Raw genomic sequence first — 18,053 nt, forward strand, 5'->3', positions numbered from 1 at the left:
TACTCAAATTGTTTCTCAAATTCACTGATCACATAGAGCACATCTCTTCAAATCGCAAGGTTAGTGATAGTGGAAACAGAGTAATCTGTCTTTTTGAGTAAAAGATGTATTTTTCTCCTGTCCAAACTCAGAGAGCTGCTTACCTCTTGCTATTTGTGAATGACCTTGTTATTTTGTTGTCCGTCAGTTATCTTCCTGCAACCTCTCACCATCCCCCAAATCTTTAAGTTATGACATCGGATTTTGATAAGTCGCTTGGTACTCTAAAAAAAAAAGTTGCTTGTGCTGGTGAGTGGAAGTGTAGCTCTTCCTAGGCAGGGTCATTCTCTCCCCCACCCCAGTGCAACTTCGTAAGCATTCATTCATAGATAAATCCCCTGTGTAGGGTCTCTTTCTAGCGGTGGCTTTGCTGCTCCTGACCACTGCCCCTTCGCCCCACTGGCCGGTGCTGAGCTGTGGCTGGATTTTGTCCCCTACTCCCTGCAGTGCACAGCATAGACAACCTGCCACAGCCACTGCGAGGGTCCGAGCTGCAGTAAAGCACCTTTTCTTCCTGTTCTCTTTTTCTGCTTTAAAACACAATCTCTAAGTCTGTTTATGGGAAGCAGAATGTAAAGTAATAGGATAAGGTAGAGATGTTTGGGATTCTGACTTTCATGAGAACTCCGTATCATGAAATCAAGTTTTTAGCAAGGGAGATGTTAATCGTGTTTTCTGGAAGCCATTAAAAATCGGGTGGATGCTTTTTCTTCACAGATGACAAAAATCAGGAGAATGCGCAAATTTCCTTATATATATGTTTCCTATAAACTTGCAGTAGAAGGGACCAGAGAGACTTTAAATAAATCCTCCTGGCGGTTGGGTAGTCGGTAATACTTTCTTAGAGACCCCCTGCTGCCCCAGCTGTACCTGTTTCTTGAGTGTTTTGTAGGACTTAAAATTTTTCCAGTGCGTACTGTTTCTGTGCAGTCATTTGGAAAACTGAATTCACCCTTTCTTCCCTGTATTACTGTTCGGTCCAGGTACTCTGAGTTTATAGAATGAATGGACGCAGCAATCTGAGTAGTAGCCATCATTCATGTTACCGGTGGGGCCCGCCCGGTCACCTGCTACCAAGGGCCTTGGTGTTGAGGTTACTAGCTTCATACTTAATTCTAATTAGAATTCTTTCTTTCCCTGGGTGTTCTGTCTCTTAGGCCTTATCAGACTGATTTCTCTGAGCTGTGCCCATGCTAATATCTCGATGGCACTGAGTAGTTAATATATTAATATGATGAATATTTAAGAAAAAAGGCTGGAGGCTTCAGGTTCAAGGCGGGTCTAATGGGAAAACTGTGTAGTCCCTTCGCGCCCCCTAGTGGTGGGAAGCCGGAGCCCTGGGGGGTTTCCTTCCAAGAGCTTCTCAAAGCCCCTTCATTGAACGGGGTCAGTAGATGTAGTAGTTTTCTTCAGATCGCCTGTGTCTGGGAGGTCTTCCCTGAGGAGGGGTGTTCAGCTGAGATACTGGGGCTGTGCCCGGGTGCCTGGGATGGTACGGGTGGAGTAGGAATGCAGACGTTTCAGGTGGGAGCATCTGTCTCTGAACCTGGCTGGACAGTGCCCCGGGACGGTGGGGGCTGGCCCAGGAGGTGGTGAACAGCCGGGGCGTGGGGCAGAGCAGGAGGCGTGGGCTGTGCAGGAAAAGCCATCAAGAGATGTGAACCTTATTACTGAAATGCGATCATGTTTATTAGAGCGTGAGGCCAGGAAGTACAAATGTTTCTGGAGAACAAACCGCATTTGGTTGTGGTTTGACGGGAAAATGGAAATAAGCTATTGATCAGATTGCCTTTATCAGGAAGCGTATATGCAGGATTTGAATGAATATATCCAAGAGACTTTGGAAAACAGTTACCACAATATTTTTCTTATTTCCAGTTTGGGAAGCTGACTCCTTCAGGGGAATGGCTTAAATATTTATACTTAGAAATATTCTGAGCAGATTACTGCTTCAGAGGAAGAATTAATGAAAGTGTTTTTCAAAAAGACTGTAAGAGACGCATGACCAAAGCATATGTCCTCGCCTCCAGCTAGGGAGCAATGTCAGGAACTTTCTGTAAGTCCCGAGGATCTTTGGGAGATTTTCAGGTAGGATTTTCAGCACTCAAGTGTGCCTTCCACTTTAGAAAGTGTTTTCTGCTAGATCAGTGAGGCTGAACAGTTTGCTCTCGATGGCTTTAGTGGAACAGTTTTAGTTTTATATTAGGACACCACTTAGAGCTCTTCCAAGTTCTTGTGTTGAATGACCATTCTTTGGGAAGTATTTTCTAAAGAACTCTTTGCAATTCTTTGTTTCTCACAAGTTGCCATACAGAGTGGACTTTTGTAAATCAAAGTATCTAGGGTTCGCTTCTTTGCGGAAGCCCAGTAATCAGAAATAGATTTGGTACCTCCTTCCTCTGTCCTGTCATTCTGCTTGTTTTGTGTTATGCATGATTTGAGCCATGAGCTCTACCAGCGAGCTTCCCGGCAGTGCTGAGACTCCCAAGAATTGTGCTGGAATTTACCATGGGCTGAAGTGTTTCAATATTGGGATTTATCCAAAGGAAATCTGTCCTTGAACATGGTGAGTTGGAGAGGGTTCTGTGTTAAGTGCTGTATCTGTGGGCTCTAAGGCTGACAAGCTATCACCTGAGCATGGATCTTCTCATCTGTGAGCTGGATCTTCGCTACTGGCCCAGCATTTGCACCCAGGAACCCTGCAGAATGGGCTGTGCAGGTGGGCGGAAGGAAAGAAGAGCCTCATGCCAGCTTCCCTCCCAGGGCTCAGCACGCCGGTTGGCCCCTTCTCCACGCAGACTTGACCAACTGCAGCCCCAGAAGTCACAACAAACCTGGCCGTGCTCACGTGGTGAGAGGCGGGTGGGGTCTCCTTGCCCAGAGCAACCCCCATGGGTTAGCAGAGGCAGGATGGGTCCAGAGCACACCTAGGAAGAGAACGGACCTGACAGCAAACCAGGTCATGAACTCGAAGGGCATGGGTTGGGGGATTTTTTTTCTTTTTCTTTTTTACAACTTTCTGATTCTTCTCTTCCCTTGAATTTGTAAAGGTGGAAATGTCCTAGTTTCTAGGAACGATCTCTTAAACGCTCATCTTTTCTCCCCCTCCATGGATAATTGCTACAGCTCTTAACACGTATTTGCTGGAGAGGCACAATGTAAGGATTCTGAATATTGACTTTCAAGCTGAACATCACCAGGGTTTGAGAGAGAAAATCCAAGTTTGGAGAAGAAAATAAAGATTAGTAGCCATGCCTCCTGACCATGATTGCTTTACTCTTTCCTGCTTTAATGTTGAAATATTAAATGCAAGAAACAACAGTAATGATAGAGTGGTTACTGGAAACAATCTTCATGTTATGTTTAATTAATCAAAGAAGCACAGTATGGGACACCTGCGTGGCTCAGTGGGTTACGCCTCTGCCTTCGGCTCGGGTCGTGATCTCAGAGTCCTGGGATCGAGCCCCGCATCGAGCCCCACATCGGGCTCTCTGCTCGGCGGGGAGCCTGCTTCTCCCTCTCTCTCTGCCTTCCTTTCTGCCCATCTGTGATCTCTATCAAATAAATACATAAAAAATCTTAAAAAAAAAAAAAAGAAGCACAGTATACTTTACGTTAACGTACGTACGTTCTTAGAGCGATCTGTGTATGTGTCCCCTGCAAAGGAGAATCGGTGTACACGGCCTTCCCTTAGGCGAGTGTGTCGGCCTCCAGCTGTGTGTCCCTCCCGCCTCTCCTGGGCCGCCTGCCAGCCCTGCCGCCATGATGTCAGGCTTCTCAGTGTGGATGGAGCTCCCAGGGGGGCCTCGTCACACAGTTTTTCCAGGACCCCGTGACACTTCCCACCACTTTCCCAGCAGTGTCGGCATTCAGGAAATGGTCCTGCAGATGTCTGATGGTTGTTGGGCTCAAAGAATCGCTCTTGTGGAATTTTTGGCTGAATCCCCACGCCACCCATTGACTGACTGTGACCCATCATTTCCCCATCACTGAGTTCTTGGTGAGCTCTGGCTCCAAAAGCAAATGCTCTCATTCCTTCAGTCATTTGCAGCTTTGTGTGGAAATTGAAATCTCCAGGCACCCATGACCGAAAGAAACAGCTGATCCGGCGTCACGTCCCGATCACGGCTTGCTCTCCCTGCGGCTGCTTCGGCCATGGGCGCACATGTCGGCCAGGCTCCGACGATGCCCACGAGGCTTTAGGCTGGGGAGGGGGCCCAGTGACCCAGCCACCATCGTGCGCCGTGCTGTCACTTTCTGGGGGGGCACGCGCACAGTCTTGCTTCACGCCAGCGGTCATGTTCACCACTGCTTGGTTCATCCTGTCCACACATCGATTTTACTGAATTCAAAGATTGTGGATGAACAAAACTACATCCTCGCCTTTAAAGTGTTTACTTCCAAGAGATGGAAATGCAGCCACAAAATCTAGTTAACATCGCTTGTTGGGTCTGTTCTGCTTCGTAACAGATGAATCCAAGTGCACGTAGCTGCACAGGGGTTGACCACTGTGGTCGGCCCGCCTGGGGCAGTGGGACACTTCTGCTTGTGGGTCAGTGCCCTGCAAAGACCCACGGTCATATTGTTTCAGATGTGAAAAATTAATTCAGAATTTAACTGAAAATGTGACCCCATGCTGACCATTGAAACAGGCACAATATGGTCTCTGATGGTAAGACCCAATGCCTGCTTCTTTGTTGGTGGTGTTTGTCGTTGGTAATTATGTTACCCTTCAAAGTTGGAAGCTTCACATTATTTCAAAATTAACCATCCCGGGAGCTTCATTTGAATTTGGATTTCTGACGTAGACGGAAGGGGTAAGGCTTTAGTGATGGATTTCCATTATGAACTTGTTTCCATAAGCATTTTAAAAGGAAGGGAAATGACTGATATTATAACAATCTTTTGTTCCCATATTTTATGGATTTAAAAAAAAAGTATCTCCTTGCTTTAGATAATACATATTTTATGCAAAGTTTTATGCAAAATTTTTTAAGTTGCTCCATCCATGAAACTCTATTTCATGCCCAATTTAGAACGGCTCATTTGGATGCCAAGATTATTCTCCATGGCTGTATTCTTTTGTCTTTATAATGATGGCATTTTGGTCTTCCTCTTTAAATTCTGAATTCCATCATTTGAGGCTGCAGTGGCGATCACTTGTGTCATAGGCGCATACACATCCACTTGTTTTGTAATTAGTAGAATACATTGCACTGACGTTGAGGAGTAAAACTGCTGAATGCAATTGCATCAAAACTTTTGTGTAATATTTAACCAACTTCTCTTTTCTTCCTCCATTGAAATGTTCTTGACCGGGATGAACACGGGCTGTGGGCTCTGTGTGGGCCCGGCACGAGTTCGTTGCTGCCATGTTTGGGACCTTGCCTTTAACACAGCATGGGGACTAGATGACTTGGGGACTAGTTCTCAGGGGCTCTGACTGTACGCGTCCTGCCTTGAGGTCCAGCACATGGGTGGCCACCATTGTGGTCTCGCTGTTGCAGCTGCGTACTCTGGCTTGGGCACGAGCAGCACAACCAGCTTCTGCTCTCCCTACGATGGCTGTAAAGATCTGTTAACAGCTCAGAGAAGTCATCTGGCCCGCACGCAGTGAGCGCTGTTTGCCAGCTAACGGTGGAGATCTTGGAACATTTATCTTGTTGGCTGGCTCCGCTCTGGTGCCCGTAATTGCCTTGGACAGGGCACGGGCTATTAGATTATTCATGTGCACTTTTGTCTGAACGAAAGAGTGGGAAAGTTAAAAAAAAAAAAAAAAAAACTGTGGGCGATAACCAGAGCCATGTTGGTGGAGGAGTCACTGCCTTCTTGGCTACTTAATTTCAAAGCTCTTGGGATGTACGGATTGCTTAAGCATTCCGGTGATCCTTGGGAAAGAATGTGTTCTTGTGCTCAAGCGAGGACTGGCAGATTTCGGAGTTCTGTTCCCGGCAGCATGTGGGAATCACCCGGTGACACGTGACAAGTCAGTTAAGCATCAGAATCCTAGTGCTCCCACCTGTGAAATGGACATTAAAGGGGATAGGTTAATGCTGCTGAATTGTTTAACAGTTTGCTGGGAACCGGCTTGCTCTAGTGACCTAGAAAAACCGTGGACTGTGTGTGCAGGCTGACCTCATTTCTATTTTTGGCTTTAGCGCTGACTCAATGAGAAACTTGTAAGAATCAGCTAATCGGGCTCCGGGCCTCCATGCATTCCATGGTTAAAATGAGAATGAAAGCCTTATCTGCAGCGGGTCTCATAGTGATAGAGCCAGATAGTAATTAAGTACTAAAAATATACTGCCGAAGACACTGGAAACTCTTACATGGATGTGCCTCTCGCATTTCCTTACGATGCCCTGTCAGGCTTTTTGGGGAGACACAGTGAAGTGTTCATTTCGTTTTCGTAGCCAGCTGTTCGCCGTTCACATCTCTTGTCTCAGGTAGAATTTTCCCGCGTCCGAGGATCAGGGAGGGGGCCGGCGCGGTGACAGCGTGGCTGTGTCTCTGTGGTCAGCGTGGCTGTGTCTCTGTGGTCAGCGTGGCTGTGTCTCTATGGACAGCGTGGCTGTGTCTCTGTGGTCAGCGTGGCTGTGTCTCTGTGGTCAGCGTGGCTGTGTCTCTGTGGACAGCGTGGCTGTGTCTCTGTGGTCAGCGTGGCTGTGTCTCTGTGGTCAGCGTGGCTGTGTCTCTGTGGTCAGCGTGGCTGTGTCTCTGTGGTCAGCGTGGCTGTGTCTCTGTGGTCAGCATTCTCTGTGGCTGGAGCACACCCCTCCTGGTTCAGGTTAACAGTGAGCCTATGGGAGCCGCTCTCCAGGGAAACCAGTCCTGGCCCGGGAGGGCTTTTCTTCCCCAGCTGGCCCAGGCCTTACGGAGCAGGCGCCGGCATTTCGTGTGAGGTCCTGCGCGGAGGGCTCGGTCCTTGGATGCCGCCGTCCACCAGGGTGTTCCAGGCTACAGGCCTTGATTTCCTTTAATCCATTTACTATTTTATCATACCTGCTGGGGTTTGCCGTAATCCCCTCCGCGTTGATTTACACGCTGTTTCTGGACTCTGGACTCACACCTCCAGTGAGTCCCGCCGTCCGTACACACACATGTTGGAGTCCCACGTGCGGAACCACACTCTGCGTTTTGAAAACGCAACAGGCAGCGAATTTGCAGCAAGTCCCAAGCCAAGTGGTTGGGAAAGGGGGGCGGCGACCGGAGTCCTCGCCCTGACTCCCTCCGTCGGTGCCTCCGCGAGGTGCTTCTCGGGAACGCGTGGTGGCCTGCGTGTCTGGAGGTGCGTGTGGACGCTGTGGAGCGTGTGTCTCGTCGGCTTATTCTCACTCGAGCTAAGATAACTGGGAAAGAACTGGGTGCTCCGCCATCCAGAGGACCTTCTGCTTCTCAGAGTCCGCAGGCGATGGCTGTTCGCGCGACCCTTGGTCTCATAAGGTTGTGTTAGAGTCCACAGGCTGTAAAGAAAATAGGTTTTCTTGATTTCGTATTGTGATGATGGTGCTTTTCTGTTGGCAACTTAACTGTGGCAGTCTTCCTTAACTCCTGCGAAACCGGGTCACGGGCTCACCGATGCCTCTGGGAGAAATGCTGGGTCCGGGGCGGGCGTGGGCACCTCTCCACTCCACGCTCTGTGCTGGTTGTATTTTTGCTTAATTTCTTGTGCTCACGTTGCTCAATGGACCTCGGTGCCGTCCTCTTGCCGCCATCCGGCCTCACTGGCTCTTCTCTCCTCCTCATGTACTTATTCTGTGTTTGTCCTTCAAGGGTCAGCCTGGGGCTCAGCGCCCTAGTCTTTCGGACTGTCCAAATAATAGTGTTCTAAAGATAATGTTTCTTACTTTATTTTTTTGCTCTGTGAGGGCAGAGACTATAGTTAAACTTGGATCATATCTTTGCAAAACTCACGTTTTAAGGACACCTTTGAAAGCCCATCATCAGACTGCGCGTTGCACAGAGAAGTCTCTGCCTTTCGTGCTGCAGCTCACACCGTGAGCTCCGTCTTCACAGCTCCTAGGAATCAGAAGGAAGAACCGACTGGCTTTCAGGGTCTTGGCGCTGTGCCTACTGCTTGATACGATCCCACTAGGTGACTGCGTGCGTGATCGGTTCAGTGAGAAAACCCCAACTTTTTCTCTTTTTAATTACCTGATAAAGTATTTAGCATTTGGTGTATCGTGCGTGGAAAGCATGTGCCAGGGTTTGGGGGTGAAGAGTCCTGCCCTCAGAGAGCTTGAAGTGCCGTGGAGAGAAGCCTCCTGAAACGGGTTAGTTTGCGGCGTCGGCTTTCAGATGCCGCGTAGACTTGTGCGGTGCTGGGCGGCACGTGGAAGGGTGAGTGCCGACTCATCTCCTCCGTTTGGTCCAACGCGCCTCCTCGCTGACCTGCTGCTGCTCCTCCACAGGGCGAAAGGGGCCTCCCAGGGTTGCAAGGTGTCATCGGGTTTCCTGGGATGCAAGGACCCGAGGGGCCGCAGGGGCCACCAGGACAAAAGGTAAGCTTGGCTGGGTCATGGGGGCGGGGGGTGTGCGTTTAAGGTGCTCCACACTCTTCTCATGGAGACACTTCTGTCTGGTTTCAGGGTGACACTGGAGAACCCGGGCTGCCCGGAACGAAAGGGACAAGAGTGAGTACAAGTGTGACTTAAGTCTGTGATGCTGTGGTGAGACGTGATCCAGGGACGCCTCCCGGAGCGGGCTCTCTGCCCCTCCCGCCTCCCAGCAGTCCTCGGGGCGTCCCTTCTCCTCGCCTGTCCCGTCGCCGGCCTCTCTGCCTGGCGCTGTGACCGCGTGGGGCCCGTGGGGCCAGGACGGGTGACGTGAGTGCTGGCCCCAGCTCCGCCCCATCCTTGGGCCGGCTTCTCCTGCCCTGTGCTTCTCCCGTGGACCTGCTTTATTTTGGGGGCGGGGAGATGACAGGTCTACGCGTCACTGAAGGAAAGGGCTTCCTGTGCTGTGAGAAGCGGTTGCATTTGGAGAGCTCACCTTGCTCTTCTCGCTCTGCCTGGGGCTTGGGCCTCCCCTCCTGGGAGAGGCCCAGGTGAAGACCTCTGAGAGCAGGGTTTGAAAGTAGAGAAGCAGGAGGACGCTCTCAGCATTTCCTTCTGCTGGTGTTACCCAGCTGGGGGGCAAGTAGCTGGCACTTCTGGGGTAGGAGGCCGCGGCCAGAGCCCTGGAGCCGCCCGGGGGGAAGAAGCCGCAGAGCTCCTCGAGGACAGGCCTGGCACTCTGCCCGCAGTGAGATGACTGATCTCACAAACTCTCATCCCCAGCGATCCGAGATTTTAATGTAAATTATATCTGCGTATACATACATAACTTAATGTGTTTACGTGGATACGACGTCTATGACATAATATTTATACATGTAATAAACAGTATATCGTTTCCCTAGAAATCACAGAGACATGAGGACAGTTCCTTTATGAGGGTGCAGCCTTGATTTTGGAAGTGATTCGAGCCAACGTTGGGTGTAGACATGCCGCCCCTGTGGGCTGGGCGCTGGCCGCCTCTCCCGCAGAATGCCCGTGGGCCGGGTGGGGGCCGCGGTCACGTAGCCGGGCGGGTGCAGTGGGAGGAGATGAGGCCCCATGCTCACTGCCCTCTCATTTCTACCCTTACAGGGACCCCCAGGAGCAGCGGGTTACCCCGGAAACCCAGGACTGCCGGTACGTAGATAAAATGCACGTGCTTCCTCGGTGAGACGCGTGATGGGCCTGACGGCACCATGCGGCGGTCTTCGTTGGGCAACCTTTGTACCTTCTCAATCACAGGGTATTCCTGGCCAAGACGGTCCCCCCGGTCCTCCAGGTATCCCTGGATGCAACGGAACAAAGGTAACTTTGGGACAAGGTCCCTCCCTCACGCGCAGGCTGCCCTGCTTCCCGAGCTGACCATCGGACGGTGCTGTCCTGTGAACACGGTTTTACTGCCCCAGCTGGACAGACACTGCCCCCCGCCCCCCGCCCAAGTACTTTTTATCTGATGAGGAGCTGCACGTTCCTCATATTTTGTTAGTTCAACAAACATGGAATTGTGCCTTTCTTTTTCGTGGGCTCTTACCCTGTAGTCACTTTAAACATGAAACTCCTCGCCTCTTAGCTGTCGCTGACGCAGATAAAATGCCAGTATTCACCTGTGTCCCTGTTCTCAGAGAGCTGTCTTCTGTCGGGAAGGAGCACGGAGAGTGAAGCTGGTGACACATCGTTTTTAGGATGTGATTTTCACCAGCAAATGACGTCTCTCTGAATGGGGGGCGGAGTAACTAAAGGGGCATCTGGAATGATGTCCTGTCAGCCTTGCATCCGACTGACCCTCTGCTGTCCCCTAGGGTGAGCCAGGGCCTCTGGGGCCCCCGGGTTTGCCTGGATTCGCTGGAAATCCCGTGAGTATAGCACTGTTTCCGCTAGAACTTCCTCCTTTGGTTGTAATTCTTTTCTTCTCGTTCCCTTCGCTTTCCTTGCCTTGGACTTCCCTCTTCACGCCAGTGCCGTTTTCTGATGCACTCTTCTCTTTTCCAGGGGCCGCCAGGGTTGCCAGGAATGAAGGTACGTCCGCACGCATTGCTGGGTTCATTGCAGGAGGAAAGCGGGGGCCGGACAGACACGTTCCCTTCAGGTCACCTTGGTTGACTGATTGCCCGTTAACGCGTTCATCTAACCCGCCCTGTTCCACGAGTATCCCAGTCGTAGGCACAAACTTAAATTTCAGGGTGTGAACCTGAGACCCTGGGTGCAGTTTCTGAGTAGGAAGTAAGCAGCAGTGGGAAGCACGGTGTGGTGGTGAGTGTTAGCAGATGGGATCCGGGCCAGGTTAGTGCTCTGCAGAGCCCGTCCCGGTGATGCTCCTTTCCCTGAGCCACGGGACAGACGTGCTCAGACGGGTATCCCGGCTTCACTTCAACGCAGGCGTCTTGCGTGTTGCGCGTCGTCTGGAGTCACTGTTGTAAAGTCTGTGATTCCTGCAGGAAGGCCCCATTCTGTTAGGCTAGATCCTTGGTGTCCTGCCACTGCCCCCTCCTTATTCAGAGTGAGTCCATGGCCTTTCTCAGCTTGACTATCCCCCTGCGTCGGGGGGGACCCAGAACCCTCTGCCCATGGTGAGGAAGGGATGCTCTGAGCCCCTCCTGCTGTGGCACCCGGAGTGATGGGGTCCCTGCTGCCTCCCCAGCGGGGGTGGTTCCTCCATCCACACTTGCACAGTGAGCCGGCATGGGGTGTGGTCCCCGCAGGTGCATGGCCATGCCCTGGCCCCTCGGCATTCTTCCCTGGTCGTGGGGGAGCAGAGAATGCCGCCTGCGAGTCCTTCCCTGGCGGTGCGGTGCTGGCATAGTGGGGTTCCATGGCTCTCGCCGACCTGACTCAGGGTGCGTGCCCCGTGCCGCACGGCGGTTCTGAGAGCAGGGGCATCTGGGTGTTGGGTACAGTTCCCAACTTCCCGTTCCTCAACAGCCACACCAGAGACGACCACGTGTCTGAGTGAGGTTGCGTGTTCATGTGCCCCCGGGTCCAAGAACACCTGAGAAACATGATCGTCCCGTATCATGACCATCCCGTGTTTTAGTCAGGGCTCTGCGAGAACCAGAACCAGCAGGGGGCATGTGTGTATTTATGGATATAGGTGTGTGCGGGCATAGCTGTGTGACCTGGTAGATTTATTTTAAGGAATCACATGACTGTGTGGGCTGTCAACCCCAAAATCTACAGGGCAGGATGGCCGGCTGGAGGTGCGGGGAAGAGCCAGGGTCCCAGTTCAGAGGTTTTCTGGAGACAGAGTTCCCTCTTTCTTGGGGGAGTTCAGGTGTTTTTTTTTTCTTTTCCCTCGTGAGGCCGTCCACTGATTGGACGTGGCCCACCCACATCATGGCGACTGACCTGCTCAGAGTCTCCTGACTTAAATCGTTATCTTCTCATAAAAATACCTTCACAGCGACATCCAGACTGGGGCTTAACCAAATGTCTGGGTACTGGGGCCTGGCCAAGTAGACACACAAAATTTACCATCATACCCTGCTTTTATAAAAATGCTCATTCAGGGGCTTTTAGTGACAGATAATCCTTACCGCAAGAGAATGGCCCTGATCTGCACGCTCCCTCCGTGTGTGCGGGATGGCTGCGGGCTCGGGCTGGGGCTCCTTCCACCGGCGCCTCCGTCCCGTCCAGCGGAGCCGCGCCTGCTGCACCAGGCACTGGGCGGTAAGATACTAGCAGTGACGGAGGCGGCAGTGTGTATACTCCAGGTGTAGACAGAGCCTTGCTCCTGGATTCCACACCTGTAACGCACGCCTCTTACTCGGCATAGAAATAGCTGAGTAATAGCCGACTGCTATTTCTTTATAGAAATAGCAGTAATTGTGACTTTTTTTCCTTTCTTCATCCCCTAGGGGGATCCGGGTGAAATCATCGGGTATGTGCCTGGGACCCTGTTGAAAGGTGAAAGAGGATTTCCTGGACCCCCAGGAGCACCAGTAAGCATTTGCTAAACAACTCTATGCACTCGAAGCGTCTCTCCTAGTTCCCATCTAATTCCATTTTCAACAACTTCCAGGGCTCGCCAGGACTGCCAGGCCTCCAGGGTCCTGTGGGCCCTCCAGGATTTACCGGACCACCAGTAAGTGTTGGGGGGAACCTCTCGGAGTCACTCACTGGAGGAACAGCTGTGTTGAGGCACAGAAGTAAATCCGGTGTCATCCCGACTTACACAGTTGTTGTGCCCGGATGGAGAGAATGAGCTGCTTTCTTGGGAGAGTGTCAGGCACTTAGGACACTCGTATTCCAGAGCCCAGGGTGGGAGGCTGGTGATAGCCACCATGGCCCACACAGATAACACGTTCATTCCTGGAGGGCCTGGGTGCCTGCCTGCGGTACTGTGGCCCGAGGAGGCCAAATTCAGAGATGGACAAGGCCGGCTGTGCCTGGAGATGCACAGCCTGGAGATGTGCCTGGACTGAGCTCCGGGACATAAGCCCCCTGAGAGACCCCCCCCCCCCACCCAGGGCTCCCCTCTCTCGCTGGCCTCCTGCACAGCTGGTGGTTCCCAGTAGGACGAGGGCCCATCTCCTCCCACTCACACATTTTGAGAGCACAAGAGAGTTAATATGAACGAGACTTAGCCATTGGTTAAATGTCATGTTCACCGGCAAGGAACAATGTTCCCCAGACGGTAGCGTCCTTTTGCTAGCCTGCCCGACTGTCCTTAAGGGTCTGTCAGGCCGCCCTCCCGCCCCTCCCTATCCAATCCAGCAATTCTCATGTCCGTTCTCTTTTATATTCTCGCAAATAAATGGACTCATTTTTGCAAGAATGATTAGTTTTTTTGTTGTTGTTGTTTTGTTTTTTTAATGACTGAAAAGCACTCTGAAATTTTGTTGCAAATACAGGAAGGTTTTTCCTTCATTACGGCTTATGCACTTGAAGAAATCATTCAGCTTCATAGATAAAGAGTCATATCCACAGTGGGCGAACACCATTTCTGAACTGGAAGCTCTAGGGCTCTCAGAGTTGGGCTGAGAATTTCGTTCAGCATCTCTGCTCCCGACACGTTCTTGGATCAGGGGATTTCACAGGGAAGTGCCTAAAATTTTGAGGTGTTTCATCCCTGTTAATTATTATCCTGGGCTAATTCCTAGTTATTTTCCAAATCTTATAGATCCAAAGCACAGGATAAATTTAAATACTTCACAAATCTATAACTGCATTAATTCTGGGAGCCTTAAGGGAACTCTGGTAGAAAGAAGCACGTCCATCTCACCAGGGTCGTGAGTGATCGTAAATTAAAACGCTGTCTCTTACAGGGTCCTCCAGGCCCTCCTGGCCCTCCAGGTGAAAAGGTAAAACTATTTTTCATTTGACTTTCTTTGGCATTTGTTTAAGGCTACTGCGAAATCACCGCTCTTTGCTCTAAAGTCTCTTTAAACAGTTTTGGAAAATTACATTTCTTTATCTATCTCTGTTAAACATCTGTCCATCCACCTGTCCCTCTCTCCATGCATCTGCCTGTCTGTCTGTCTGTCCATCTGTCTATCCATCCGACTGTCTTTCCTTCCAGCACCCCTTATGCGTTATTTTGGAAGCACTGATCTTTCCCTTAGTTTCCTATAGTCAGATTTTAAAAACTTTAAATTGAAAAAAAAGGTTTTATAGAATGTTTTCAATAACACTTTAAAGAAATTTTTAATAGGCATTGAATATAATGTGATCACAACTTTGTTGAAAATTTCATGGTAATTGTTGAAAGAAGTTCTTGCCTTAACTCTATCCTGTTATTACATTTTCTGTATTTTATGTGATATTTATTAGATGATTTTGAGCAGAGTAACATGGAAGCCTATTTTTCATCAACAGGGGCAAATGGGCTTAAGTTTTCAAGGGCCAAAAGGTGATAAGGTGAGTACACATGGCTTTGGAGTGTTTTCATGTTTAAAGTCACGGTTCTAAGTGTAAAAGGAGCTGCAGCCTCGGAACCCCTTCTTGGTCCCCTACAGCCATATTAGGCTTCTCTGCACGTCCTTCATTAGTGTTTTCCCTACACTGGAAAGCAAGAATTGTCTGACATTTTCCACCTGTGATCTGACCAGCAGAGAATACGATGAGGCCATTAATTCTAGTTCTCTGTACGTCGAGTTCAATCAGAATGTTTGCACGCAGTGATAAAGCCAGCCCTAGACTTTATTATAAAAGAGTCAGTTGGTAGCACGACTCTGCTAACCCCTGCAGCGACGGAAGGCTGCCATGCCTAAATGCGGAGGAGGTGAGCCACAGAAACAGCGAGGCACAGAATGGAGCGGGGGGAAGGAGGCCGGGGTGGGGGGTGGTCCCTGATCCTCTGCTGATCTCTCTGCGGGTTTCCCTGGATCAGATCAGGGAAGCGGGGCTGAGCCAGTGGGGGTTCTGGGGATTGTGGCCGCGCCTGCCCCGGGGCCCACATCTCCACTGCTGTCCACACCCGTGTAGAGACCACCACTGGCGGGTGCCGCGTGTGGCTGAGGCCTGGGCAGGTCTGGACTGACTCTTGGCCTCTGGGTTCCACTCCGAATTTGGTCCAGTCTTTCCATAAACCTCACTGTAAGGTGACCCTGTAATGACACCATTGAATTCTTTGGATCTCGCTCATTGTGCCGTCGCTGGGATTCTGTACTTCCGTTGCACGCAGCCGTTAGGGTGCCCGAGGAAGAAAGTTCGTCAGGGCTGTCTTCCTTCTGGGGCACCTAAAGATCCCTCCTTTCTTCCCAGGCTCTCTGGGGCAGTCTGTGCCCCTTTCCTCCGTCTAAATGCCGTCAGACTGTGCATGTGTCCTGCTGTGGACACATAAACTGCCTAAAAACAGGCCTGGATGCATTGGGAGACGTGTCTGATTTTGGTGTTCTTCCTTGATGTGGTGGCTCTCCTGACTCCGCAGGGTCTCCTGGCTTCGTGTCTTCATGTCTTGACTGTGCTGTCTTCCTGCCCAAACTGAACTTTCTGCTGAGACGGGGATAGGTTAGGACAGAGATAATTTACATTTTTTAAAAAATAGATGTCTAGTTTTAGGCTTTTGTCTGCCTTTGCATTTTCTTCTTTGTATACTTAATGTTATGCCTCATTCATTCCCATTGTTTGAATCAACAGGGTGACCAGGGGGTCAGTGGGCCTCCGGGAGTACCAGGACAAGCTCAAGTTAAAGAAAAAGGAGACTTTGCCACCAAAGGAGAAAAGGTATGAGATGGATTTTGTCCGGTGAAGGCTGGCTTTCTAATTTGGACAAATGGAAGGCATATAGGGAAACGGGGTCCGAGTCCGGTTTCTCCGGTTACACGCACCAGTGACCTGCAGGACAGGCTTATAGACTCTCCACCCCACAGAATCCGAGTGTCTGGAGAGCAGAGGCAGCTGGAACTGGGTTGGAGCAAGGTTGACCCCCGAGGGAGGGCTTCTTAGATGCGCCAGGTTGGGGCTGGGCTGAGCAGCGGCAGGGAGACCCGCTGGGGGTGGCGGGTCACAGCTGCCACAGACAGAGCGTAATTAAACCCACAGCCTTGCCAGTGTTGAAATTTGAATATTGGAGACCAAGGAGCAGTTCCTTGTTAACATAGCAAGAAAAGGAATTTTTTAACTTGCACGTTCAGTGTTTATAAAAATCAATATAGCCATTAGTGCTCATGGCTCACGCTCTTGCTCTTTTTAAAAAAATCCTTCTAGGGTCAAAAAGGTGAACCTGGATTTCAGGTGAGTACTCTGTTCTTGTTCATTGCTATTTTATGTGAATGTTCGTATTGGATTTAAGTTACAAGCTTACTCACCTTCTCTGTGATATTTGCATAATTTAATATTTTACTTAAATACCCTAACGACACTCTCTTTTTGTTCTTTCAAGGGAATGCCAGGGTTTGGAGAGAAAGGGGAGCCCGGAAAGCCAGGGCCCCGAGTGAGTACCCTCAGAGTCCTTTTGCTTCTTATTCGAGCACGTTCCTTCCTTTCCTGGAGTCCTGGGTTTACAGAAGCCTGAGTGGAAGACGCGGGTCGGGCTCTTCGGTTTCTCCCCGTCCTCTCCCGAAGGGCTTTCCTGGAGCCCGTGTGAGCAGGAATGAGGAGGCCGCCTCCATCTGAGAGTCCTTCCTGGGAGGTGGGGGCTCTGGTCTCTCGGAAGAGCCCCCCAGGCCCAGCCCACTGGCTTCTCATGGAGAGCCCCCGTGCACTTGCTCAGAGCACTCCGTGCCCGTTGCTGCTGCTTCATGAGCGGTCAAGAGCCGAGATGCTCAGATGCCTCCCAGCCCACGAAGCCTGGGGACAGGAGCCCCAGCCGCTGGTCTCCGGCTCCCACCCCACCGTGATGGGGGGACCTTCGTTGAAACGAATCCTCTGCTTATCAGCCACCAGCCCTTGCCATTCGGAAACTTCTCTGCTGTTCACTGTGCGGCCAGATGCCACGCTTGCCTTAGGAGATGGGGAACTCATCAGGCCCTGTTGTTTAAGCATTGACAAGTCCGCTTCTGCTGTCCCGTTTCTATAGCCGGCCTGCGTAGACGGCATTGCTCACTCTGTGGTTCTGTCAGCCTATGCAGCTTCCCGGCCTGGATGCTGGAGACTGTTTATTATTGCTTTCATGAAATGCTGAGGTCTCTCTCCATCTTTATTGCACAGGGAAAACCTGGAAAAGATGGCGAAAAAGGAGAAAAAGGGAGTCCAGTAAGTATTTCTCTGTAATTGTTTAAAAAAATGTTTATTTATTTGACAGAGAGAGAGACAGCGAAAGAGGGAACATGAGCAGGGGGAGTGGGAGAAGGGGAAGCGGGCTTTCCGCTGAGCAGAGAGCCCGATGTGGGGCTCGATCCCAGGACCCTGAGATCATGACCTGAGCCCAAGGCAGATCCCAGAACCCTGAGAACATGACCTGAGCCCAAGGCAGACACTTAACAGCTGAGCCCCCCAGGCAGCCCTTTCTCTGTAGTTTTTAGGAGCAAACTGTTGGCTTGGCTGTTGATGGGTGCTGTCCGTGTCCCCCCACAGGGCTTTCCAGGCGACACGGGGTACCCGGGACCCCCAGGCCGCGAAGGTTTCAAGGTAAGCCGCGACACTACGGAAGCATTCCCTGCAGCCTACGGTTCAGTTTCCTAAAACTCGGGGCTCAAGTAATAAAAATGACCGCCCTCCCTGTGAGCAGCCCACGCCTTAACTTCGTGGTTTTATTTATGCGTGTGATTGTTTTAGAAAGAGGAGCATAAAATGTTCCACTCGTTCAGGTTTTTAGGTTTTTATGTGTCTTTTGTAGTAGATGAATTTTATCTAGTTTCGGAACAATAAAAAATGCAGACAGGGTGAAGGAAAGCAAGTTTGTTTAACTTTCCCGTTACTGATCAGCAGTGCGCAGAACGCACAACCGTCCTGTGCGTTCACACGCACACACCACTCTGGAACAACAGGCTGTGCAGAGCGTCCAGCTTCCTCCCTTAAGGACACGGCGTGGATGCGTCTGAATGTACACGCGCAGCCGCCCGGGGCATCCTGTGTCCACACCTTGTGCTGCGTGGTGTG

General features: G+C 50.9%; 1 protein-coding gene across 2 annotated transcripts in view; it reads left to right on the forward strand.

The window, feature by feature from the left end:
* Window positions 1-18,053, forward strand: part of COL4A1 (collagen type IV alpha 1 chain) — a 130,841-nt gene that overhangs the window by 70,383 nt on the left and 42,405 nt on the right. For both annotated transcript variants that reach the window (XM_059143853.1, XM_059143854.1), the window contains exons 3-17: window positions 8,451-8,540; window positions 8,628-8,672; window positions 9,669-9,713; window positions 9,819-9,881; window positions 10,376-10,429; window positions 10,566-10,592; window positions 12,428-12,511; window positions 12,592-12,654; window positions 13,838-13,873; window positions 14,388-14,429; window positions 15,651-15,737; window positions 16,221-16,247; window positions 16,396-16,446; window positions 17,163-17,207; window positions 17,529-17,582. In XM_059143853.1, coding sequence (XP_058999836.1) covers window positions 8,451-8,540; window positions 8,628-8,672; window positions 9,669-9,713; window positions 9,819-9,881; window positions 10,376-10,429; window positions 10,566-10,592; window positions 12,428-12,511; window positions 12,592-12,654; window positions 13,838-13,873; window positions 14,388-14,429; window positions 15,651-15,737; window positions 16,221-16,247; window positions 16,396-16,446; window positions 17,163-17,207; window positions 17,529-17,582 — 813 coding nt within the window. The remainder of the gene's footprint in view (window positions 1-8,450; window positions 8,541-8,627; window positions 8,673-9,668; window positions 9,714-9,818; window positions 9,882-10,375; window positions 10,430-10,565; window positions 10,593-12,427; window positions 12,512-12,591; window positions 12,655-13,837; window positions 13,874-14,387; window positions 14,430-15,650; window positions 15,738-16,220; window positions 16,248-16,395; window positions 16,447-17,162; window positions 17,208-17,528; window positions 17,583-18,053) is intronic.

This window comes from Mustela lutreola, chromosome 13 (assembly GCF_030435805.1).
Source record: "Mustela lutreola isolate mMusLut2 chromosome 13, mMusLut2.pri, whole genome shotgun sequence".
Lineage (NCBI taxonomy): Eukaryota > Metazoa > Chordata > Mammalia > Carnivora > Mustelidae > Mustela > Mustela lutreola.